Source organism: Pelophylax lessonae, assembly GCF_965119305.1.
Source record: "Pelophylax lessonae genome assembly, chromosome: 1".
Lineage (NCBI taxonomy): Eukaryota > Metazoa > Chordata > Amphibia > Anura > Ranidae > Pelophylax > Pelophylax lessonae.
The window spans coordinates 563,175,259-563,200,980 of NC_138768.1; the positions used below are offsets into that span (position 1 = coordinate 563,175,259).

The 25,722-nt window shown below is 44.0% G+C and overlaps 1 protein-coding gene across 1 annotated transcript in view; it reads right to left on the minus strand.

Moving 5' to 3' along the window:
- PTPN13 (protein tyrosine phosphatase non-receptor type 13) overlaps positions 1-25,722 on the minus strand; it is a 541,021-nt gene that overhangs the window by 215,693 nt on the left and 299,606 nt on the right. The window contains exons 12-16 of the mRNA XM_082263089.1: positions 24,521-24,695; positions 23,009-23,162; positions 21,254-21,392; positions 14,846-14,998; positions 11,097-11,279 (exon numbers count right to left, since the gene is read on the minus strand). Coding sequence (XP_082119215.1) covers positions 11,097-11,279; positions 14,846-14,998; positions 21,254-21,392; positions 23,009-23,162; positions 24,521-24,695 — 804 coding nt within the window. The remainder of the gene's footprint in view (positions 1-11,096; positions 11,280-14,845; positions 14,999-21,253; positions 21,393-23,008; positions 23,163-24,520; positions 24,696-25,722) is intronic.

Consider the following 25,722-nt stretch of genomic DNA (forward strand, 5'->3'; position numbering starts at 1 on the left):
AAATGGCGGCCTCGTGCGATCTACCAGACAATGGCGGCGGCCTGCACAGAATAGCGGCATGTTTGCAGAAGGATCTCGGCCTCACAACCCTTCACCCTCATGGTGGTCAGCGTGGTCGGAGGTACCGGACCCTAGCGGGCCGTATGCGGTCCGCTGCTTAGCTGGAGGAATGATCTGGAATGCAGTATACATGTATAGACATTGCCCTGTGGCTACTGACAGGTAGGATACCTTATACTATCACAGTAAAGTTCTAGTAATGCCAGTGACTACAATCATTTACACATCTTTACAATTAGATTGTCAGCTCCCAAACCAAGCCTCCTGGCTTCTTGTACACAAAAATCACACTCAATTAGGGGGATCTGTGACATGTTGTAGGATAGAGGGGAACCCATCCTTACCATTACAGAGAGGGGCCCGCGTTCACCACAAGACCCGTCAAGGGGAAAGGGGGAACATACTACTCACCATACTGGAACCAGGCGGGCACCAACTCCTGACAGTACCCCTCTCCACCGAGGTAGGAGGGCTGTCGACCAATACGGGAGCCGTGACTCATGGTCTTTGGCGTTTCAGCGAGATGTTTAACTCGCAGGGTCAGTCACCGTCCAGTGGGACTATGTCGCGGCCGACCCAGCGCGGAGCTATGGCCTGCACGCGCTCGTAGGCTGAACTGGGGTGACCACTGGATCTCAACATCCAGCCCGTCGCCCAGTTCAGCTTTCTTGCTTGAAGATCTCACAGGAACACTGGAGAAAAAAAGCGGTCTTAAAAAATTATTTTCTAAGAAAAAAATCCTGCCAGGACCGAAGATCCCAGCAAGGTATCTAGGTCCTTACTCCTGACTAGACAGAAAAAAACTGATTTGCTGAGGCAGAGAGAGAGAGGATATACCCTCTGGGACTGCCCCTAGGGTGTGGCCAGAGCATTTTATTTCCTGTCTAGTCCTACTCCTGTGGAGGCAACATAACCCGAAGGTGCTGTATCACCGAGGACTACGTCTGTCAATGAGCGATAGAGAAAAGTCTTTACAGGTTACCAAATAAACCAAAAAGTAGTGTTGCGCCAGTCATGTGCACATATAGTGTAATAAAACTCAAAATCAGTGTCCATACATGTTCCAATGTCCATACAATCAATCAAATAAACTGTGAATCCACGTGTCCAAAAGAATCTTGTGCAAAACTTGAATTAGTGCTTTCGTGATTAGTGCAATCCCACCACCAGGTGAATTGGTCTCTCACCTCCATTATAGACCCACTGCTGGGTCAATCACAGCGTTGTATATACACAGGGACCTTCAGATAGTAAAGGCTATGGATAGCCTATCACCTCCAGAGGGATTCTCACCGATAAACATAAAGGGGGAACAAAGGAAGAGATCTAGTGCTCTCTGTATGGTTGCAGTAAACCGCTTTATTGAGTAAAAGGAATAGTACTCACAAAGGTGGCGCTTCCAAAGCCCATAGCAATCGACAAACGGTGTCTAGGAAGAGACAGCTTCCAGCACGCAGGACGTCCTCTTTTGTACCAGCGTCTGCCTTTACGGGCAACTAAGTACGGCGCTAAAAGCTGGTCGTTAAGGTCCACCCCTCCCATATTAAGGTTATAGTCGTAGACACAGAGGGGTTTCTCCATAACACCAGTTGCCATAGTAATTTTGACTGTCGGGTCTGCGTGAAGGGAGGACAGAACGAAAACATTCCGTGTATCCCTCCACTTCACTGCAAGCAAATTTGTCCATTTTCAAGCAGGCTCTCTCCCCCCGACTAAGACGGCAATTTACAAGCCGTTGGGGGAAGCCCCGGCGATAAGGTCGCACGGTGCCACATGCGCCAATTTGTAATTCGAGCAGGTGACTAAATAGTGGCACGCTTGAATAAAAATTGTCCACGTACAAATGGTACCCCTGTCTGAATAAGGGTGACACCAAGTCCCAAACTATCTTGCCCCTGCTCCCTATGTAGTCTGGGCAGTTGGGGGGCTCCACAGGGCTATCTTTTCCCTCGTAAACCCAGAAACTAACTGTATAGCCTGTGGCCCTGTCACAGAGCTTATACAGCTTGACTCCATATCTGGCACACTTGTTGGGGAGATACTATTTCATAGCAAGGTGGCCAGTAAACTTAATCAGGGACTCATCAATGCAGACAACTTGTTGGGGGGTAAACAAGGCTGCAAACCGCCGATTGAAGTGGTTTACGAGAGGCCGAATTTTGTGGAGCCGGTCATATTCAGGGTCTCTCTGATGACGAAAGATTTCACTGTCGTTGAAATGCATAAACCGCAGAATTTGGACCAATATAACCGCAATTCACTCTTTTTGGATATGCCCATGTTGAGGGAAAGGCCCAGAAAAATCTTAAACTCGGAAACCATTAGATTTCCAGCCGAATTGTCTGGCAAGGGACGAATTTGGGTTGGCGGCGATGTGTTGACCAGCGTATAAATTTATTTGGTCCACAATAGATCTGAAAAGATCTTCCATGAAAAACAGCTCATAAAAATTCAAGGGAGTAAAATTGTCTGTTTCCACGTGGCTTCCAGGTTGGGCAGTGAATGGGGGAAGTACGGGCGCTTTAGTATCAGTGGGCTGCCAATCATGATATGCCAGCGCAACAGGGAGGGCACTATGGGCTCTACAGGCCTGTCTTCGAATACGTGGTGGCTGCGGGCCACTACTTGTGCTAGCCACCGCACCAGCTTCATCTGCACTTATGGGACTCGCCACGTCAGCAAGTGATACTGCAGTGCTGGTTGTTCTAGGTCCAGGATGTACTAGGCAGCTGGTGCTTGCCAGATCACCAGAAGGCTGAGCGGCACTAGTACCGACACTCTGCACCATACGAGCACACTGCGATCTCTGCACCTCTTCAACTCCAGAATGGGGTCAGGTATGCCTGGTTCTAACAGGGACCCATCCGTCGTCCGAGCTGTCTGTCAGGGAGCTACTGCTCTCTTCAGGTTTGTATACTGACCCCAATTCTGCCAGTGAGGCTTCCCCATTGCTCTCATCTGACATGGTCAGTATACTGTAGGCCTCTGCACTACTGTACCACCGTTTGGTCATTTTAGCAACTAAATTTACAGGTACAGTAGTGTGACTCACAGGTAAAAAAGCACCTGGTTGTCAAGGACTATTTCAATCACTACAAAAAAAAAAACTGCTAGTGCTGGCAGGGATCAGGCCCGACTCTGCTAACACAGCGGTTTTGTGTGATTTGTGCTTTATGGAAGTGACAGTAATCTATTGATTACTACACTTGCCTGGGTGGGGTGGGGTGGGCAGAGGGGCTAATCGCAGATGCTGGCAGGAATCAGTGCTGATCGTGCAAACACCGCGTTTTGGGAACCCTAAACTATTGGGGACGCTAGTATAGTTCTGATCAGATCAGATATTGATCTGTTCAAACACTATACTAGTAATGGAGGTGTGTGTGTGTGTATGTGGTAATCAAGGGGTTAACTAATATTTCTAACTATGCGCCGGGGATCTGCGCTATCCTAGACTGACGCTAACACTAACTAATGTCACCTGCGACACTAATAGTGATCAGAAAAAAAACTGTACACTATAAAAGTGACACTGTGACAGGGCAAGGAAGGGGTTAACTGGGGGTGATCAGGGGGTTTATCTTTATGGGGGGGGGGGGGGGGTCTGGCGGGGACCCAAACCTACTTGGGACAGAAACGAACTCGCTAGCGCTAACTCAAGTCACAATCACACTAATACAAAATACAGTAAACCACTATATTACCTGTAGATTAGTGTGCAATGTGACAGGGGGGAAGGGGTTAATTGGGAGTGATCAGTGGGGGATCAAGGGGTAAATCTTTGTTGGGGGGGTGGTGGGTATCCTAAGCCTAAAATGTAATGGCCGCAAGCGCTAAACCTGGTCACAAGTCACACTTATACAGGTATATAGGAAAACGCTATATACTGTATATAGTGTGTGTTGTGACCGGGGGTTTAGGGGTTAACTGGGGGGTGATCGGGGGTTAAATGTGCTTAGCCTAGGTGTGTGTGGGTGTGCTTGGTGCAGTACTCATAGTTCAGATCCGCTCTCTCCTCTCGATGAATCCAAAAAGGATACATTACACAGGCACAGACAGTTTCTGATTGGGCAGGACCAATCAACAGGTCCAGGCCAATGATTCAAAATCATTGGCCTGGACCTGATGACTGATTGGTTCCGAACCCAATCAGATCATCAGCGGGGCCGGGGGCGCACGGTAGCGCGCCCCAGAGCGGCAGGTGTGAGCGCCGTAGGTCTACGTCGCTTTGCCTGCAAGCGGCTGAGTGCCGCAGTAAATCAACATTAAGCGGTTGGTAAGTGGTTAAGGACACCGAGACTTAGCTCCACCCTAACGAAACACTATTTTGGAAAGGCAGCCATTTTAGGCGACTCTGGTCACATCCACTTGTAAGCCAGCAGCCATTTTGGAAGGGTAATTATAATAAATGATTCACTGATTATTTGAATATACCGATTATCGATCGATTTCTTGTGATATTTAGATTGTTCTTCCCCCGATATAATAAATATTTTAGCTTTTTCTCTCATTTTATTTTTCCAACTCTAGTCCTTTTATGCTATAATCTTGTTTTTGTTCACGGGGAGAAATTAATCCTTTCGTTCCATTCACGTTGCATAGAAAAAACCATCAGCAAGTGTTGTATATCATTTTGTTATTTTATGTAAGATTGTTTTCTATGTCCATCCACAAATTTAACTATTTATTCTGAATACAGTACATGTCTAGTAAATAAATAATAATTTAATTCCATATTTAGTCTGTATTTATTTTGTTCAATCTATGTTTTTAAAGAAATACGATTGGTGAAAATTACTCAATATAACTAATCATTCAAGCAATTCCTGACGCAAACACGTAACACTGTGGACACAGGTGGGTATAGTGCTGCAATGAATTATCTTTGCTTATTGAAGGGTACATACATTGCCTTTTTTGACAGCTGCTTTTGGAACTAGCGCAGGTTTGGTTTAGGTTATAAACGATCCATAATCAAAGAAATTCCCAGTCCATATACACACAATAAAATTGATAATGATTGCAACATGAAATGAATAATGCCTATAGCATTTAGAAGGAGCTTTCACTGCAGTAATAATCCATTTAAAGTGATTTCAGAAAGCGCTGTGAAATAGGGAACACCAAGAAATGTTTATTGTGCCCAAGATATACCCTGAAAAAAAATTTACTTTTTGTCTAGAATTCTTTAAAAAAACAAAAAACAGTGCACTTCCTGGTATGCGAGTGTGCCTAGGCTCTACAATGTCTAAAGACTCAGCTGTTTATCTGCTGTGTGAGATCCAAGAAACTGTAGCCTCTGACTGCTTGTCACAAGAGATTTTTACTGAGATTTGGTGATCTACCTACTGTGCCCCTCACTGTTCTCTTACTCTGTGAAAGGCAACAGAGGCTGCCAAGTTCCAGGACTGTACACTCACAGATACTCATATGCTGCGATACTCCTAATACGGAATTATTACTCCAACATATGACCCTCTGTCATTATACTTTCTCTAAATCTCACAGGTTAATCACAAATTACCTATACTACACAAGTGAGGTCTTTCTTTGGAGTGGTCCTTACTGAGCCAACTGTTCGATCATCGTGGTGCCCCGGTGGTCCTCCAGGGCAACTACTATATCTTTTTTCCTTTCTTCATTTTTGCCTTTAACTGGCTCGTTGGAACCTGGGCATTCCTCCCCACGGTATTTAATTACCGGTTTTAACCGACAGATCATTCCAATCCTTTGCATAGACGCCAAGGGCATAGTAGGTGCTTTTGGAACTTTGGTTGACCCCTGAGGAAGGGCTGTTTTCACGCTCGAAACACGTAGGGTCTCTTTTCCGGTTCAAGGCTACCATGTGCACCTGAGCGTCTTCAATGTGGTCTGGTACATGGTCTGTCAATTGCATGCGATTTTTATATGCTCTGTCTTTCATGTAATGTCAATGTTCTTATTCTTTTTGTTTGCATAATTGTTTGTGTTTTGATTTTCAATAAAATTTACATTTTAATTATGAAATATAATATTTCTTCTAAAGAGCCTGCAGAGCACTGCACCCACGATCAGCAGATCGTGGGTGCAGTCTCGGACTCCTGCAGGCTCTCGTCACAGTTGTTTGCTCATACCTCATACGGGCAGGCAGTTACCTGAGAGCAGGAAGATCAATGGACTATGAGAGCACTCACCAGCACCCTCGCAGCTTATTGAGAACCACAAGCCAAAAACTGCAATGGCTGACAGTAATTTTAGGCATTTAGGCATTCAGTGACAGGAAACTGTCACGTGGAGGGGGAATTGGGGGGGGGGGGGGGCTGGGGCTGCAGATGCTGGAACATGCTCCATGTTCCACCCTAAAAATGGGTGGAATATGTAACGTGTTCTGAAGGTGAACTCATCCTTTAAATAAGCAATGCCAGGTGCCGTGTGCAATTGTGTAAAAAAAAAAAAAAAGAAACCCATTAATTTAGTGACCCTGGGATCATCTCTTTAACAGATTAGGCCATGTTAGAAAAAAATATTCTTTAAAGTACCATTTAAGCAAACTAGTCAATATTAGTTTGCATAGAATGTATTTTAGAATACATTTTTTTTTATACCAAATAATAACACTGGCAGGAAACCAAACTGAATTCACAATTAAAGGTAACATGGTAGTATTACTAAATGAAAGCGTTGAGCACTACCAACAAATATGTTTGTTATCTCTCAGATAGATTTATTTTGGTTTGGGGAACCTGTGAATCCAAGGCCCACACTTTACATACACATATTCTACACTAACAGAACAGAGTATCTGAACACCACTCTAAACCCTACCCCCATTTCCCTATCACTTATTTTAATGGCAGTTGTCATAAGACCTATCAATCAGCAGTTCCAACCCCCATTAATGTGACTTTATCTTAGTACAAGTCATGGGAATGCAAAACCTGTTTGAAGCAAGTAGAATTCAGATCAATTGTGCATCAAATGCACCTGTCAATACATTCTGAATAGTCTCAGAAATGACTCAGACATCTATCTGATGCCATCAACACAAACCCAAACCTTGTACAGGCCCTAACTAAAAGGCAGTTTATATACTATAAAATGCTCTAAAACTAAAAAATGTATTTATTATATAATATAAACTTAGTAAAGTGCAACCAAAATAGCTGTATAGTATAGCTTTCTTTTATTATGCAAAATCTGTTATTAGGAGAATGTGATGAGCCATACGCACATCTGTTAGACAGCTGCATCAGCTCATAGCAGCTTCCATACAAAAAACCCAACAACCAAACACATGACTCATAATTGACCAACATACCAAAACAGACTAACAGACGTAAAATGAATCAGTCAGCAGAATATTATAAATACTAGTCTTTGTTTGAAAAGTTAGGACCATAAGCGGAAGTCTGATAGTACTGGAAGTTTCACAAATTATCATAGAACTAACTAGTCCACCATTTTCACACATTAGTACACTTTGCAGGGTCATAACTAGAAACTTTGGAGCCCCATAGAAAAAGTTTCAATGAGTCCTCCAACAGCATTTGTCCATAGTGCAAAACTCAACTATTATAGTATATATTCCTTAACAAAGAGGTAAGGCAGTGGTCACTATGTGCAATTGTGCTCCAGTGTCGATGGTCTTTAGGAGCAACAAACACCCTGTGTCAGCTGTCAGTAGGTGAGAAAAAAAGCCTGCCAGCGGTAAATAAGAAGTACGAAAAACTGCCCCCACATAGGTGGTCAAGCAGGAGAAAAAATGTCCCTGACATCAAAGTTTAAAACGGAAGAAAAATGCCCTGGTGTCAGTGGTCAGTCGGAGGAAAAAAGGCCCTGGTGTCAGTGGTCAGTTGGAGGAAGAGGTGTCCTGGTGTCAGTGATCAATATGAGGACTAAATGCCCTTGTGCTCATAAGTAGGTGGGCATAAAAACCCTGGTGTTAATTGCCACTTTAGGAAACAATGCCTCTACGTCAGTAGGGGAAAAAGGAATAGTAGTAAATATGGTGCAAAGTGTAGCGTGAACTAGTAATATAATACGTTTAGTAAAAAAGTTCATACGATCCTTATTGGAACATTTAGGATTAACTCTTGCTGACCTCAAGACACTCTGTGCAGCACCTCTAGGAAACTAAAGACTTTTCTACAAGTTACAGATAAGGATAGCAGAGGGCACGATCTGAGTGTGGTAAATTCACATATTTAATGTAGGAAAGACAGATTGGCAACTCACACGAAAACATTTAAAAATCGCTCATCAAAGTTTGGCCTGCGATGGTGAAGGTCTCAGTACAGCAAGGAACCAGAGTCCAGTCCAGGGGGTAGTACACAGGGCTGTCGACTGGATATAAATTACCTTTGAAAATGAGAGGACACCAAAGGGTGCCAAACTAAGTGCAGCATACACAACAATAACAAGTGCACACAAAATTGGTAGCTCACATGGGTGTGGCAGAAATTACACCTCTAATAAAAAAAATAAATAAAAATCAGTCCGTGGCACTACTGTGCATGAGGAGTATATTGTGGATTGTTAATTGTGCTGGTTCGCTGCAGAAAGAAGATTTTCCGCCAGTTACCTAGTTCCTGGTTCTTGGCTGGCCCCAGGTTCCTACACCGGACCACCACAGCTGGAGAAATTTTGGGCGGGACAATATATGTCCCAAACAACTGGAGTGAAGAATTCATGAGTCTAGCACCAGACTCCCATGACAGAGCAAGCCTGCTTTTGTTGGGTATGCATACAGAATAAAGCAGAGACTGCACCCTCCTGTCCCACACTTAATGTTGGGTTGAAATGGTCTGGAGTGAAATTGTGCAACTAGTACTGCTTCGAAGGAGGCCACTATTAAGTCCAAAACCCTAAGCGTAGAGTTGTTTTGATCCTGGAATGACTTGTCTGAACATGGGAGTGGAGAGTCTGGAAGTGAGTCTGGCGAAGGAATATCCCGGACAGGGCTGTATCCAAATCAGGCCTAGAGACTCCAAGTGATGAGAGAGATCCAGCACTGATTTTCTGGAGATTTAGTATCCACCAGAATAAAATCTGTACAGTCCGCTGGACATTGGCTGAGTCTCAGCTGACAATTTCCTGAAAAGAAGGCTGTCCAGATAGGGATGTGCTCTGAGTGCATAGCAGAGCAAGAACATGAGCTATCACCATGGTGAAAACTTTGGCCCCTTTCACACTTGTGTGACTTTTCCTGCGACTTGGGACTGCAAAGTCGCCTTACAAGTGGTACCCCATGATTTCCAATGAGTACCGTTCAGATCTGGGTGACTTCAGTCGCAGTGACTTCAAAGTAGTCCCTGCACTACTTTGGTCTGACTTTAATGTGACTTGAGGTCCATAGACCAAGATTACACAAGCATTGTTTCAAGTCCAGTCATAGTACCACAAAATCACAGCAAACTTATGCGACTTTCATGTCGCACAAGTGTGAAAGGGGCCTTCAGGTGCAGAGGACAGGCCATGAGAAAGGGCATCAAACTGGAAATGATGCAAGCCCACAGCAAAGTGCAGGTAGCATTGATGCCCTGGTGAGATGACATGCAAGTAGGCATCCTTGATGTTCACAGAGTCCAAAAAATCTCCAGGACAGAGGGAACAGTGACCAACCTAGTGAATTCCATGTAAAAATGTTTTACTCTAAGTTGTTAAGAACCTTTAAATTGTGTATGGGTTGTATGCCCTCTTGTCTTGAGAATGATGAATGGGTTGGAATAGAAACCCTGAAACCTCTCCTTTTCTGGGACAATGGCTGGGGTCCCTTGAGTATGGAACTGTGCCAGTGCAATGTGAAGTTCCACCAATCTTTGCAGGAACATTAGCAACGTTGACCACATGAAACCGGGATTAGCCTGTAGATACCAAGTTCTTGACCCAAATGTCTGAAGTGTCTGGAGACTTGATGGCCGCAAAGGCCAACAGATGTTCCTATACTATGCCCTACTTTAAGTCCAGAGGCATTAGGAAATGAACTGGAAAAGCCTTAAAAGGCTGGGGGATTTTCAGGGATCCCAGACCAGTACCATTAGGTGTAAGTTAGGCAGGCTCCAAGTCTAGGCATGTGCAGACTGCGTAAATAAGGATCAACTTTGGAGACCTTAAGTGATTGTAAATCAATATTTTTCTTTTTAAATAACAAACATCTCATACGTATCTGCTCTTTGCAAAGGTTTTGCACAGAGCACATTGATCCTCCTTTTCTGGGGTCCCCTACCCGTGCTCCTGGCTACTTTCCCCCCGCAGTGTGCCCCCATATCAAGCCGCTTGCTATGGGGACACTTTTGTGGGCTCGCTCACGCCCCCTCCTCAACTTCCATCTTACTGGCTATGATGGATATTGCTGTCTCTAAACCTATGAAGAGGAAGAAAGCCACTGCTTTCATGCATGGTGATCGATCAAAAGCTGTCTCAGGTAAGTAAAAGAGGGGCTGCATGCAGAAGTTTTTTTTTTTTTTTTATCTTAATGCAGAGGATGCAATGAAAACATTTATGCCATGGGATGGAATTTATGAAGAAAGAAAGGTGCTATTAGTATGCAAAAACTACCAATTACCTATCTTTATGCCAGAAAAAATATTGCAAAGTCACTAAAATCCATTCTCCTCTGCTGCCTCCTAAATAATTTTGCAAATAAGACTTACCTTAGAATAGTGGACATGACTAGGCCTCTCTTCCAAAATGTAAAGTGGCAAATGCACAAATGATGGTTTTAATTAAAAAATCATCGTAAGTGGCATTAATGGGGGGGGGGGGGGGGGGGAGAAGATTGTTGCACAAATCCTGCTGTGAGGTTTAGAATAGGTACCACAGCAATAAAGAAAATAAATGCTTTGAAATGTCTATCAAGTGAAATGCAGAAATAAAAGAGGAATGTGAATGAATACTAAATATGTGTGGTTTTCTTACACTAGAAAAAGGGGTTAAAGTTAAAAGTCACAGCAGGGAAACTTTGGTGAAAACACACAGCAGCTGTGGGCCACAACAGTCTCTGTGTCCAGTGTACAGCAATTATGCATATTTTTTACTGGCACCAGTCGTTTCATACTTACAGTAAAAGAAATCTTCTTTGTTTCTCTCCATGGGAATCGCAGCACTGGAGTCCGTGTACCATTGTGCACCTCAAAGATAAGGACTCCCTTAGGACATACCCCGAGAAGGATTCCAGTTTGAGACTTCTTCTCTGGGAGCACTCTATGAAAATGAACCCCATACTCCGTAAGCCTCTGGCACACCTGACATAAGGAAAAGGACAATTGTAGGAATAAGAGTAAGGTTCATCAAGAGAAGGAAGAAACACCACAAACTTACACATTCTATTGCATTTATGTAAGCAAAGAATTCTGCTTATGTTATTCATGATGACACTGGACTTTAACAAAAGCAAAGAATAGAATGCATAAGCCTAGGTTAGTGATGGCGAACCTTGGCACCCCAGATGTTTTGGAACTACATTTCCCATGATGCTCAACTACACTGCAGTGCATGAGCACCAGGAGAAATGTAGTTCCAAAGCATTGGGGGTGCCAAGGTTTGCCATTACTGGCCTAGGGGCATAACTAGAAATCACATGGCTCTATAGCATAATTTATGGGGTAACCCTCCCCAAGCTAAAAAGAAAAGCCATTGAAAAACAGCTTAATAACTTTAGTAATCAGGCACAGGGAATGAGCTACAGCATATATGGGTTTTAACCAGAAAAAAAAAAAATATGCATCAAATAGAAGAGCAGTATTGAAGCAATGTCATTGGTCACATTCACACTATCGCATTGTGTTGACGCATTCATTACCAGACACTAGGTGTGCTGTGTTACCATTTAAAATATATGGAATTTCAACGCATCTGCCTAGGAATGTGTGTTTTCGCTCAGAGCAACACGTGACAAAACAATCACGTGTTGTGCTGTGGTGCACTGATAAAAAGTAGTGCATGCATATCCACACATAATATTGATAGAGAGGTAACATTTAAAGAAGAACGTCATTAAAATAGTCAGAGACTACTTAGCAACCAGCAACTACTGAGAAAATGAACAATTTGGACAGTGGTATGCAGGTCAGGACTATGCTTTTACAGTATAAAATATAGTGTGCATGTATGTGAATGTAACTTATGTGCAAATTCAATACATGTAACATACAGTTGCTGCACTCTTGTAAGCTGTCTCGTATTGCTGTGCATACCCAATTTCTGCATTCCCAGCATACAGAATGCAGACGTCCTTAAAACACAAGGCTACCTTGCCCGTGTAGGGCAAGTGTTTCTGCAAAGGGGCCCTACCCAATCCTCTTACACTAATTTTACCAGTGATCCCTTGCTGCTTGTTCCTCACAGCCATCTACAATAACCAGCATGTGACCTCTTTTCCTGTGACAGTGCTCAAGTCAAGCAGCCAATTGTAGGTCTAAGCACTGTCACATTGCTGAAACCAGTTATTTCATTCCAGCTGTGGAGGAGAAGTGAGCAGTGAGGGAACATAGGTAAAGGGAGTATAGGGGGTCAGGGGAGACACTTTTGCAGAGGCACTGTCTTTTTCTCCTGCATGGCCATAATCCTCCCTCAGCAAAAAGAAAATTTCCTCTATCCTTTAACAAGAATAAATACTCTAATACAGGGATCCTCAAACTACGGCCCTCCAGCTGTTGCGGAACTACATGTCCCATGAGGCATTGTAAAACTCACAGACATGAATAGGTATGATGGGAATTGAAGATCCTGAACAACTGGCCCCTGCTCTAATACTTCCATAGCAACAGTCCACCACTCACCTTTGCACCCCTTGCTCTCTGCTTACCCTGTAGCTTTTTTAAAACCCCTGGCTTACTGTTCATCTTTGCACCCTCTTTCTCCCTCTGCACTGCTCCTTCATGATTCACCACAATATCCCCTCATCTACTGCTCACATCTGCACCCCTGATACACTGGACATTTCCTCTGCATCACCTTGTCCACTGAACCCCTTGCACACTTTGTCCACTGCTCACTTCTTTCTCTACCACTGCAAATCTCTACACCGCTTACACACCACTGCTCACTTCTGCCCCACCTCATATATTTCCACTACCGCTCACATCTGCATCCCCTGCACCCCTCTTCCATCCTCTTGACCACTGCAACCCTTTTAACCCTTTTAACCCTCCCTCCACTGCATCCCCTTTCCCCACTACAAACTCTTCCACTACTGCAACACCGCACATCTTTCTACCTCCTCATCTCCTTCAACCACTGCAACCTATTCCACTAATAAAGCCTCTTTCATCATTGTGCACAGCTCACCCGGAGAGTTAGGTCAGGGACCTTATGCCTGCTGGCGAGTGCGTTGAGTTGTGGATGGTGCTTATAGTGGAGCCAAATGACACTGTGGGGTTTATTTACTAAAGCTAGAAAGTGAAAAATCAGGCTCACTTCTGCATAGAAAACAACCAGCTTCCAGGCTGCGTTGCAGGAAGGATACAGGGAGGGGAGAAGTAGGAGAAGTAGGAGCAGGCGGTGAGGAAACAAGCACTCTCAGCAGTGGTGCACGGAGAAAACAGGGAGGAGGAGGGGAGGGGATAAGCAACACTGTGCGCAAGTAACAGAATGGCTGGCAGGTGGCAGAAAGAGCCCAAGCAACAGCTCACCCTCATGGTTCTGATCAGGCTCCCTCTGCCCTAATATGATGGCTATGAAAGTAGCTGCAAACCAGCATTACCCCAAGCACGAACGAAGCCTAAAGCCCCGTACACACGTACGGATCGTCGTCATACAAATGTTCGTCTTTTCTCCCCGGGATGTCGGTGTCTGTTGAAAAGTGCAAAGACAGCACAAGGACAGCACAAGAATTTTGTCCGCAGACTTCAGCTGACTGCAGAAGTGATGTCATGTAATGGTTACCTTTCCCTGTGTTTTTTATTTTCTGAGCATGCCCAGTCTTGCAAATCTGCGGTCCGTCGGCTGATTTCTGTACTGACAGGCGAACAATCGTCCGTTCTGGTGTCCGCAGACAAAAATTTTCATGTTTGCAAGAAAGACTCTTGTCCGCGGATTGTGCGCAGACAGCTGTCGGAGGCACCATACTAACACGCGTACAATCGGCAGATCTTTCGTCCGCCGACGTTTGTATGACGACGATCCGTACGTGTGTACGGGGCTTTAGTTGTACATTATTAAGACCTATGCTTCCTGTTTAGCATGACCAACTGTTGGAATACTCTTAAGTATCGCATAACTCTGCCCAAGAGCCAGCCAACTGCTTGCATTAGGGCTGGGAACTCTGGGGAGAAGTACTGGAGCAGGGCCTGGTATAGTGGTATACATTTTTTGGGGGGGAAGGGGGGGGCCTCACACAGTTGTATTTTTTTTTTTAACACTAACCTTAAAGTATACAATCACCTGTCAGTCATAATCCCTGGCTGACAGCTGAATGTGCAGAGTGGCGATGAGTGATTGTTACGGCACCAACGTGTCCCGACTCCCTAACAAACAGGAGGAAGTTTTGACATATAGCACAGGAGTGTCTCTCAAGATGTTTTCCCTGCTGGTCAAATATTCTTAGCCTAAACTCACATTGTCAAATGTTCTTCAGCTATGTTTCTCTTAGGTTCGAATGCTAGTGGTTATTACTTTTTCCCGGTGAAAAGCAACAATGAAACTATTACACACATATTACAAAAACAAACATTAATTACATTTTTTTGTTACAATTGCACCAATGTTGAGACAGTCTGCCCTTTGGTCTATATATATAGCTTTAATCAGACAAAAACAGGAAGAAGTTTTGCAAACATCACACAATGGACCACAAACAAAATGTGATTACTTTCAAGAATTCATGTTCTGTTTCCCGCTCCGAAGCTCCTGCATATGTGCTGTGTAGCCTGGGCAATTCCTCCTTCATATAGGATAGATCCATTTTCTCAATCACTCGAACAGGGAGATAATGTTCCAGTCTAAAATAAGCTAGACCATGAACCTAGGTAAGAACATTGTTAATATTATGTATTACAATATTGTATTGAAAATATTATTATATGTTTTATTTATAACAGCAAAATATGATGTAGCTAAACAGAAAAACAACGGACTTTGAATTCTCAAATTTTATCATGAAAACCACTAACTTTTTTTAGAAGAAAATAAAAGCAAAACATAATGGGGAAGAAAAAAACAAACAAAGAAAGGATACTTTAAGGGACCTGCGAACACACCCTTAGATGAGAGAACCCCAGCGGGCATTCACGCAATTAGCGGTGAGTAGGGAGCCCCATTTCCTATCCTCAACTCCGCCCTAGATCTGTCCAGCTGGTCCCACCCACACAGCCTAAAGGCCTGTACACACAGTAACAAAATCAGAAGTAAAATGCAGATTTTCAGATTGTTAGTATGGTGCTTTCGACAGCTGATACCAAATTTTTGGACTACAAAAACTGAATGTGCAGGTTATAACATTTTTATCATATGTGAACACAACGTACATTTTTTGTTTAATTAGTACAGTTTTCATCCGAAAAAAATCGTAAGAGCAAGACTACGCATGCTGAGAAACGAAAGAACACATACAAAACAATTCAACGCATTACATCTCTTCTGAAGTTGTATTCTGTCGTACGAGAATTTTTGTATGTTAAGTAACCTCTTCACTTTTGATATGAGACTAGCATGCAACAAAAAACGGACGAAAATTAGTCCGATAATCTGATCCTGTGTAGGAGGCTTAAGATGGAGAAAGAAGAGGAAAAGTGCCACTGACATAACCAGAACAGGAGCATGCTCAGACTGATCTTGTGACTCTTCTCACCAACATGCTTACTAATTTTGCACCCCTAAGAATCACTTTCTTTGATAGGAGAATATTGTGTTTGGGGACCCTCTGTTTAAGAAGTCCCCCCTTTCGAGCAAATTGGAGGTTTTTTCCCTCAAAGTAGATTTTATATTGGGGAATTTTTCCGCCCCCCTTTCTTTGGTTCCTTTTGCTGGAATCCTTTCTGGCCTCTGGAAGAAGATAGAGGCATGGATTATGACCCTTCTCATAAGGAGGATGGGAGACACGCACTGGGGAGATATACAAGCCTTGGAAATGCATTTATGGATATACAATAGAATTTTTGGATGGAAAAAGATCTGTTGGGATGGTCTTCTCCCACAGATTTCCTCCCCCTCTCTCCACATGGTCAGTTCAACAACTCTAACAATCTTGGCGTATATCCATACATATATTGGCACTCATAGAGGGATGTGCTTTACTCAATATATGCAGTTATGTCACATCATTATACCTTGTCTCTTTTTCTTCTCTTAGAGTTTTAAGTCCATTTCCCTGAGGAAGAACGGAACTGTCTGTTCCAAAAGTTTGAAACGCGTTGGAGTAGGACTTTTCTCACTTTCAACTGCAGGGGTTTACCACCCCAAGGACTCTCTCTTGGTCCATGCATGTTATGCTCTCTAATGCTTGTTGATATATTTTTATTGTATGTTAATAATGTAACACTCAATTGCTAAATCATGTTATTTAATAAAACAAATGATTTTATCATATTTTCTACATATTTTGTATTGTTTGCCGACAAAATCCCACCTTGAGGAGAATGCCCTTATTTAATTCCTATATGTAACTCGGGATGGTGGCAAACCTTACCAACCTCAATCTGTATAGTTTTTCAAGAATTCTTTGCCCTTCCCCCATATCGATATGCCACTGGTCTTAATAAGCAGACAGTATGTAATGGGAAATCGCTATAATGTAGACATGTAGACAATGCTGCAGGGGGCAGGTTTTTCAAATTATCACTATTGTTTCATAAAGTTGTGGCTTGTCAATAACTAGGGGCTTGGGCATCACAAAGTAACTGGATTTGGTACTTATTTAGACTTTCATACAAGACTCTTTGGTTGTGCTATGAACTCTTTCGTTGCCACTGACATATGGCATATGTTGTGCGTCCGCATCAGAGGAAGGTTTTTTCCATACACTTTAGCTTGGGTTCACACTTGTGCGATGTAGACACCGCATGTAATTCGCACAGACGATGTCTGTGCGGTGCGATTTCAGCCATACAATGCACAGGTTTCGCTGCATTCCCCGCATCGCATAGGTGTGAACCAGGGCTAAGTGTGTAAATCTGACAAGCTAACTCTTGGCTGTCAAATGGAAGCTTCTAAGAGCTCTTGGTAGTGCAACTTCTGTTTGCGGATACCCCCTAGCAAGAACGAACTCGGGAAGCAGCATGCATTATATTACTTCTGGGTTCAGCTGGAACTTTCCTCAGCTGCCAAAAAAGAAGCTAATGGAGTGCAATTTTTGCTCCATTAGCTTTAGTGGAAGGCAGGTGAGATACTGGTGGTCGAATAGACCTCTGATGTATCATTAAAGAGAACACATCATAGTAAAATGCTATCATATAGGGGACTTTTGGTCTTTTTGTGACAAAAAATAAAGTGTTTGTAAAGTCAATTTTTTTTAAATAACAAACATTATGTACTTGCCTGCTCTGTGCAATAGTTTTGCGCAGAGCATCCCTGATCCTCGTCTTCTGGGGTCCCCCGCCAGTGCTCCTGGCTCCTCTTCTCGGTTTGCCACCATATTAAGAGGCTTCCTATGGTGGCACACCTGCAGACTCAATCGCTATCCCTCTATAGACACAGACACCGAAGTTTGGCCTGGCCCCTCACTCCCTCATAGCAGAGTTTGACTGACAGCAGTGAGACCCAATGGCTCCCAAAGCTCTCAGCAAAGTCTGTGACAGCTGGGAGAAGAAGAGAGAGACTCTGCTGAGGGACACAGCACTGGATCGAGATTGGGTTCAGGTAAGTATAAGAGGGGTGATACACATCCTGAAACATTTTTTACTTTAATGCAGGGAATCAAAGAAGGTAAAAAATGTTTAGGGTGTAAAACCACTTTAACCCGAGTACTTTAGCTGAGTACTCTTACCTCCCGTGAGCCCCTTAATCAACTCATCTAGAGTTACCCCAAAAAGACGACCCCCCTCAAAGGGGACCTCAGACACCGTCCTTTTGGACGTGTGGTCAACCGACCAGCGATTTAACCAGGTAACGCGGTGGATCGCAATCCCCACCGCCGACAACCGGGCGACCAAGGGAGCCACGTCCAAGGACGCATCGTACAGGAACATCGCAGCGTGGATGAGCTGATCCTGCAGCGAAGCCCCTTGCACCATCACCGAGGCAAAACACAGGTTTCAACAGGGAACCCGTCACCAGATAAATGTGGCGGGCAAGCGCTTCAACACGCCTATCAGCCGGATCCCTGAATACCGAGAAATCCTCTACTGGCAGCAAGGTGGACTTATTCAGCCTAGACACAGTGTGATCCCCTGCCCCTGACACAGTGTGAACGTTGGGGACTCCGTCCAACGTTCGTCTACCGCCTCCAAAAAAAACGGATAGCGGTTGGAAAAACGCTTGGGCACCACCAACATGTGCTAAATGCGCCGCCACTGGCCATTCACAATCTCGTGAAAGTCCTCCGGGCAGGAGAAAAGCCTGACCCGACTGCTGGGGTCTGCAAAACCCAAACAAAACGGACCGCTTACTTGACTGAGCTGGCTCATCGTTAAGATTGAGAGTTTTTGTTATGATGCCAATAAGAGCATTCATCGTAGCGCGTTCCCGCGCTTACCGAGGAGGAAGATTCCCCCCTCCTCCTCTCTCTCAAAGCGGAGGACCGCCCCCCTGAGGGGGACCATCGTCCGTGGCAACCAATTCGGGCTCAGAGTCAGAGGACTGGGAGGGCACAGGCCGTTTTTATGGAGGAGCGTGCCACCTGGGACGCCAAAGTCCCCAGAGCACCAGATATGGGGGCCATGGGAGAGGATTCAGGTGCACCCTAAGCCCCCACCAGGTCTGCGGGGGATATCATGGGAGTCCATTTTTGCCTTAAAATAAAAAAGGGACGCTGGCCCTTTAAATCGGCAGTTCCCACGGACCCTACCCCCCCCCCCCCCCCGCAATCTGCACTAACAGAAAGAGCCCCCTGTGAAAACACACTAGCCACAAGTAGAAAAACGTTTTAGTTGAAAAATGACAGAGGGATTAACAAAAATCCTCAGCCTGTCAGCACATTTTTACACAGGAGAAAAACTGTGAAGGAGGAGGAAGTGACCCCACATCATTAGAGGTCAGCCCTCGAGCCCAGAGAAAAGGTGCCTATTGAAAGTCAATGCCAAAAGTCACAGGGAAAATGGCCGCTTGCCCTTACTAGGCATGTTGCCCACATCCAAGATGGCGCCCGACCGGGAGCCTGTGCTAAATCCCCACATGGTTGCTGTATTACACAGAGCATAGATTCTGCACACCAAAAAACATGGCGGCCGCCCCAAACGGCGGCAAAATAAGTGCATAAACACATTCTGGCGAACATCAGGGACCCCTATAGCACCCCATACAGCGCCCCCAGCGGGAGCAGGGAGGGAGGGAGAAAACCCACAACCCGGCCAAAAGGGGGATTCTACAGAGACCACCAGCCCTGCTATCCCCTAAGAGTGGGCCCACAACCCCTCAAAACGTCCCCAGGGACAAGGGGGATCAGTACTCACCAGTCCAGAAGTGGGCACCACTCAGATACGGGAGACCTCCCACCCTAAGTGGGGGTGCCGTCAGCCATGGAGGGACGCTGGCAACACGCGGTCGATCTGGGTTGAGACATCCATATGGAGGGGCACTGTCGTTGCGGGGCCTGGGCGTACCAGTAACCTGCGACGCTCGATGGCAGGCTGGGACTCCATAAGGATCTATGATACCCAGTCCGAGGCCCAGCTCTGCAGTCACTTGTAGTCCTCCAGGAAAGGAATCCCTGACTAACTAGTGATAGTGAGAGAAAATAAAAATCTATTGTGTAAAGAAAAAACACAAGTTCAGAAAAAACACAAAGAAAACCGAGACTCTAGGTCTCAGCAGGAAAGACCCAACTCTACTCCCGACGCTAGGCAGCTTCAAACTGAGGTAATATCAGATTGGGTTCTGGTAATGGCTGAGGGATGGCCCCCTAGTGGCGTGCTGAGGTACAAACGTTTTTTTGTATTAACCTGATAATAAATTATCTGCCTAGCCTGCTCCTGCAGAGTGCGCCATTACCCATTAGTGAAGGGTAATACCATCGAGCAGCGTCAGAGGTCGCAAGAGAAAAAAAGTTTTTTCTTTTTACTTCCTGTCACCAGTGCAGTACAGTGTCATTATAGAACTGTTTTTTTTTTTTTTAACATACTGTGCCCAGAGCAATACAGTGTTACCATTGTAACATTGTACTATTGAGGAAGAAATCAGGATTCTTTTTTTTTTCTTACACAATATGATTTCTTATACCAGCGAATGTCACTGCTATAAGAAAACGTTTTTACTGAATGAAATTAATTTATTCAATGTGTATTGTTGTGATTAGCCCTTATTGGCCACAGCTAATCACATGGTACAGATAGGCTTTGATTGGCCTTGTCTGTACCATGTGTTAACTGACCAATCACAGCTAGCAACACAATTTTACACAATAAAATGGCATGAAAATAAGCCATCCACTGTTTACAAATGGTCATGTGATCTGCTGTGATTGGTCAACATCACATGGTACCAGGCCAGTACACTGATCAGTCAACTGTCTCTTTAATAGTTTTATCTATTTTATTGCTGTAACAAGAGATGAACAACCCTTGTGATATTATGTCAAGCCTCCGAAGTATCTTATCAAACTGAGATTGGTTTGTTTAGATGCTTAACAAGCCAGTAACAGCTTGTACACAAAAAAAACTGAAACCTGAAGTGACTAAATCCTTGCCGCTTCTGGTTTCTGGAATGACAGAGGGTGAGGAACCCTCATTGTGTACAGCAGCTGATGCCACTGGTCAGATCTGTCCTGGGCTCCCCGGTGGAAAAGGAGATCCTGGGAAAGGCTGCGGAAGGGGAGCCCCCCTTCCACTAACTCTAAAAGTGATTGAGTGCTGACTGAAAAAAACAGTACCAGGATCATGGTTGTAGCCTCAATTCGAGGTGTATATATATACCTATAGCAGTATTGATGTGGTAAACTAAACTTCAGGTCTTAATTTATTTTTTAAACATGTGCAAATTAATTTTTCATGACTCAAGATAAAAGGATACTACTAACTGCTATGGGGTATACTTTTTTTACAATGTTGTGTACAAACTATATCAGACAGCTTAACCTGACTTTTCTGATAGAAAGACACAAGTGAAAAGTTTATTGTTGCACACATACTTCTTGTTGGTAATCTCCATATTCTGCTTGAAGAGCAAGGGACGCCAACAGCATTGCTGCTTCATCATCACAATAAAGCCTCTCTTCTAGGATATCTTTTCTTTGCTGCAGGTAGTATTGATGGCAAGTAAGGCTGTGCCTACAGAGACAGAGTGGGGATAAGGAAAATCTTAAGATTAAAATGATGTCATATGAGCATTTACAGGCTATTTGTGCAAAGAGACAGCTGTGAAGAAGTTGGGGGTGTTCTGCAGAGGTGACACCTGGGGGGGGGGGGGGTGTAGTAGACTGTGCAAAGTGAGAGCTGCAGGGGGATTTTTACAGAGTTGAAAGAGCTGTGGGGGGAGCTGGGGGTGCCTATGTGAGAGTTGTAGATTGGGGTGAGCTGTAGATGAAGGTGAGCTGTAGATGAGGATGCAGCAATGAAATGTGGACGGGGGAAAGATAAGCTGTGGATGGGGGTTCAGAGGTGAATTGTGGACTGGGAGTGTAAACTGTGGCAGGGGTGATATTTTCACAAGAGGGTAAAAAGGTGAGTCGTGGATGTGGGGGGGGGGGGGGGGTATCATGCAAAGGTGAACTCTGGATGTGGGGGGAGAAGGTAAGCTGTGGACAAGAGCAGAAAGAAGGTGAAATGTAGACAGGGAGGGGAAAGAAGGTGAAATGTAGACCAAGGAGGGGAAAGAAGGTGAGGGGTAACCTGTGAAGAGGGAGGGAGAAGGTGACGCCCCCCCCCTATCCCCCGCAGCTAGGATTTTCCAGTGCAGGGGTAAATAGAGAAGAGGGACTAGTCACGGGGGCAGATTTAAACTAAAACAGCAGCCAACTACACAAGGGATGCTTTGGAGTGAACGTACTGTAAGTACTGTCCCATGTACTGATTTTTTTCTGAGCCCTGTGTGATACACACTCCTCAGCAATGCACTATACACAGTTCTGTGTGTTATGCATTCCCTAAAGGATAAGTTAACTTTTTATAACATTTTATACCCACATTCTGGTTACGAACGGATTGGCATGTTAGGAATAGACCAACTCCTGCTGTGACAGCTAGCGGGGATCTTCTCCCTTCAGCTAACCAGGCGGTCGGAACGGCCAGTGCTTTGTGAATGGAAAACTACAAGGTCTGGCAGCCTTTGCGGCTGTCAGCTTGTATTTTTCAATGAACTTCCATGGCGCTATGAGCACTGTGGTAGTTTATGGAGTCTTCCTGTCAGAATCTATTGGCTTCCTCATAGGAGGTACGAGCAAGCCAATACACTGACAGATCTGCTCGAGACTGGCATGGCATCAGCAATCTGCTGATCACTGGTGCAATGCTTTAAAGGCTCCCAAAAGAAAAAATAATAAATGCACATTGTTTTTCCTGCAAAAAAATGTGCAATTATTATTGTGTGTCAAAAGGTGAACCTATCCCTTAATCCAGTACTCTGTTACACATTCCTAAACCTTGAGTTGTGTGTGAAACACAGTTTTGAGCCTTGACCACACCCATTAATTAGCTGCACGATACTTGTCTATTCTAAGGAATGGCAGGATTGGGGTCAAGATTAGGGACAGAGGTGATGGGGTTGGGACAGAGTTGGGGGTGGGGTTGGGACAGGGTTGGGGGTGGGGTGTTGACTGGGGAGGGTGGGTTCCTGCTTCTATTGTCTCAGAAAAAAAAGCCCTGAGCATACCTAAATGAACCTTCATAGCCTAAATAAGTCAACCAGTACTATTTTACAATTGGTCTTATGACCTAAAATGCCTTACTGGATAAGACTGACATCATCGACAAAAAATTTTATCCTGAAATACAAGGAGAAATTGATTGCAGATTTTCCCCTCTTCTTTGTATCTTCTTTCCAACCTTCTGGAGCAACTTTTGACAATTTCAGGTCAAGATCAATAAAGAAGAACTCATTGTCTGAAAAGATACAAACAGTCATTAACTACATATTTTGGGGAAATACATTATCTTTTCAACACCTAGAGGTGTAAGCAGCAGTGATCATTGTTATCTGCAAACCCCAAAGTCAGACCATTCTGAACCAGAAAAACTCCTTGCTGTAACAGAGTTTGCCCACCCCTTCCACCATCCTAGGTATTACTGGACAGTAAGAAATTAGGGGGGGGGGGGGGTAGAGGGGGAAGTGTAAGCTATGACACTATTCAGAAGAGTCAGAACTTTGGCCCTGATATGCAATCTTCCATTTTAAACTAACCATCCAACCAACCAAACTGTAAACCTAAAGTAGAACTCCAGCCAAAATTGCTTTGTTTTTAGCAGAAAAGGAAGGGATTAGAACCCCTGGGAAGTTTTATTGCTCCCTATGTTACATTAGCAGATTGCCGTTCACCAACTTTCTAAAGACAGGGATTCCCCGCAACAGAAGTGGGGTTTTACCAAAGTAAAAACAGGTCAATAGGAGTAAGTAGGAGGGAGACAGGAGAGGGCAAACTTTAATACAACCAGCAATTTTCTAGCCAGCTCTAGGGGCCTGCACCTTATATTTGCTAGCAGCTTTTTTTATTTTTCTCAGAAAATAACTTTATTCGGCATTAGGTATAAACAATACAAATTCCAGAGCATAAACACCATAGAAGTACATCACAAGTTGCAGTCATACAGAAGGTATAAAAGAAATGCGTATGACAGTAGACATTATCTCCAATAGATAGTACAGTCACCAAAGGTAATGGAAAAAGAGGTATTACCCACCAACCCCCAAGAACATCAACATGAAAATCATGAATGTCTCAGCTTTTTTTCTTTAACTTGTTATATATTTGCTCTGAGGTTAAAGAAAAGCTCAATTCTATGCTTAACCTGTACAAAAAAAAAAAAAAAAAAAAAGTGTATATTTACTTATATTAATCCGCTCCGGTAACATGATCCTGCAGTTTGGCTCAGAAAGCACTGGACAATGGCTGGGAATTCCGAGAGCTCTCACATCACCCATAGCTGGTGTCTGCGCTCCCTCCTCTCCCCTGCAGCAGCCGCTCACTGACACAGGGGAGTGGGAGCTGCAGGATCATGTGACCGGACCGGATCTTATTATATGCAGGTTAGACAGGATAGTGGAGGATGGGGTATTTATAAAAATAGATCGTGTTAGGCATTTTTTCCACTTCAGGTGTCCAAATAATGCACACCCTTAAGAAGAACAATTCAGAATATATATGAAAAGGAAGATCCTAACTACCAAAATCCTTCCAATGATAAGACTAATATTCTTGACTAAAGGCCTACAGCTATGGCATCAGGCCACACAGTATACTCACCTTTCAGCACTGCTAAAGCAAACAAGTGATGCTCAACAAGCCCAATGTGGGCCACAACCATGTCAAATACATCCTTACAGGTAGACTTGGTATCACAGGTTAATTCAAGACGTTGTCCACTAAGGAGAATGATGTTAACCTTTCGACGGACCTCATCCGTCTTTCCTTTTTTGGCCTTATGAAAAAAAAAAAAAGGAAGATATGGCAACTAAGAAATAAACAAGTAAATGAAAACATAAAATAATGTATTAAAGGTATTGTTTAGTCTTTTTAGATATTGAAATAAAAGTGATCAGTTTAATGTAAAAAATGTTGATATTATGAAAATCGTGTTTCTACACATAATTTAGAATACTATATTCGCATGAGAGCAGACATATTTGCTCATTTCAAATGCAGACTCTGCGTCCTACTTTGAGGTGCTCCACAATTATTGTATTTTACTGCTCCTACCAACAATGCAAAGCAGCACGCTCACTAAAAACAATGCACTACATAAGTCTTATACTGCTTATGTTTGTAATACATGAATATTTCTCCATAGTTTATCCTTTAAAAAATGTTTCAAGTACCTGGGAAATACCTGTTTGGCCTGACAGAAACCCAGTGTGCTTCTTATGTTCTGTCTGAACTCTCCACACGGTGCCTCTTATGTGCTGGGATTCCAAGCAGTGTTGTCAGCCCTGCCCACCTCTTTTTTGAAGGAGAACAGAAAACTTCCCCCTTTCCTCATTTCCATTACAATTTTGTAGAGCAGCAAAGACCTAAGGCAGGCAACACTGTCTAGGATTTCAGTGCAGTAAAGGCAGTATTTCCAGCTCACTACAGTAAGTTAAAAGAAAAGTATGGCTTAAAAAAAATTTAACAATCATACTCCCCTAGATGGCTGCAGCACTGGTTGCAGCTGTGCCCCAACACATCTAAGACAGAAAAGTGAGCGATCAAAGACCACTGATCACGTAGTTCTCAGTCTTCAGCCTGCAGAGAGCTGGTGACTGTCAGTCACTGACTCCCTGCTCTGCCCCACCAGTGCTCACTGGAGTGCTGTGGAGAGGGCAGAAGCTGCTGGCCCAGTCTCTCTCTCTGAGCCAGCTGCCGGCTGAGTGACGTCAGCTGACTTTAGATCACTATTGGCTGAAAATGGGTCACAGTAGTGCAGAACGAGCTGTACTCCTGTGATCCATAGGAGAAGTAAAGCCAAA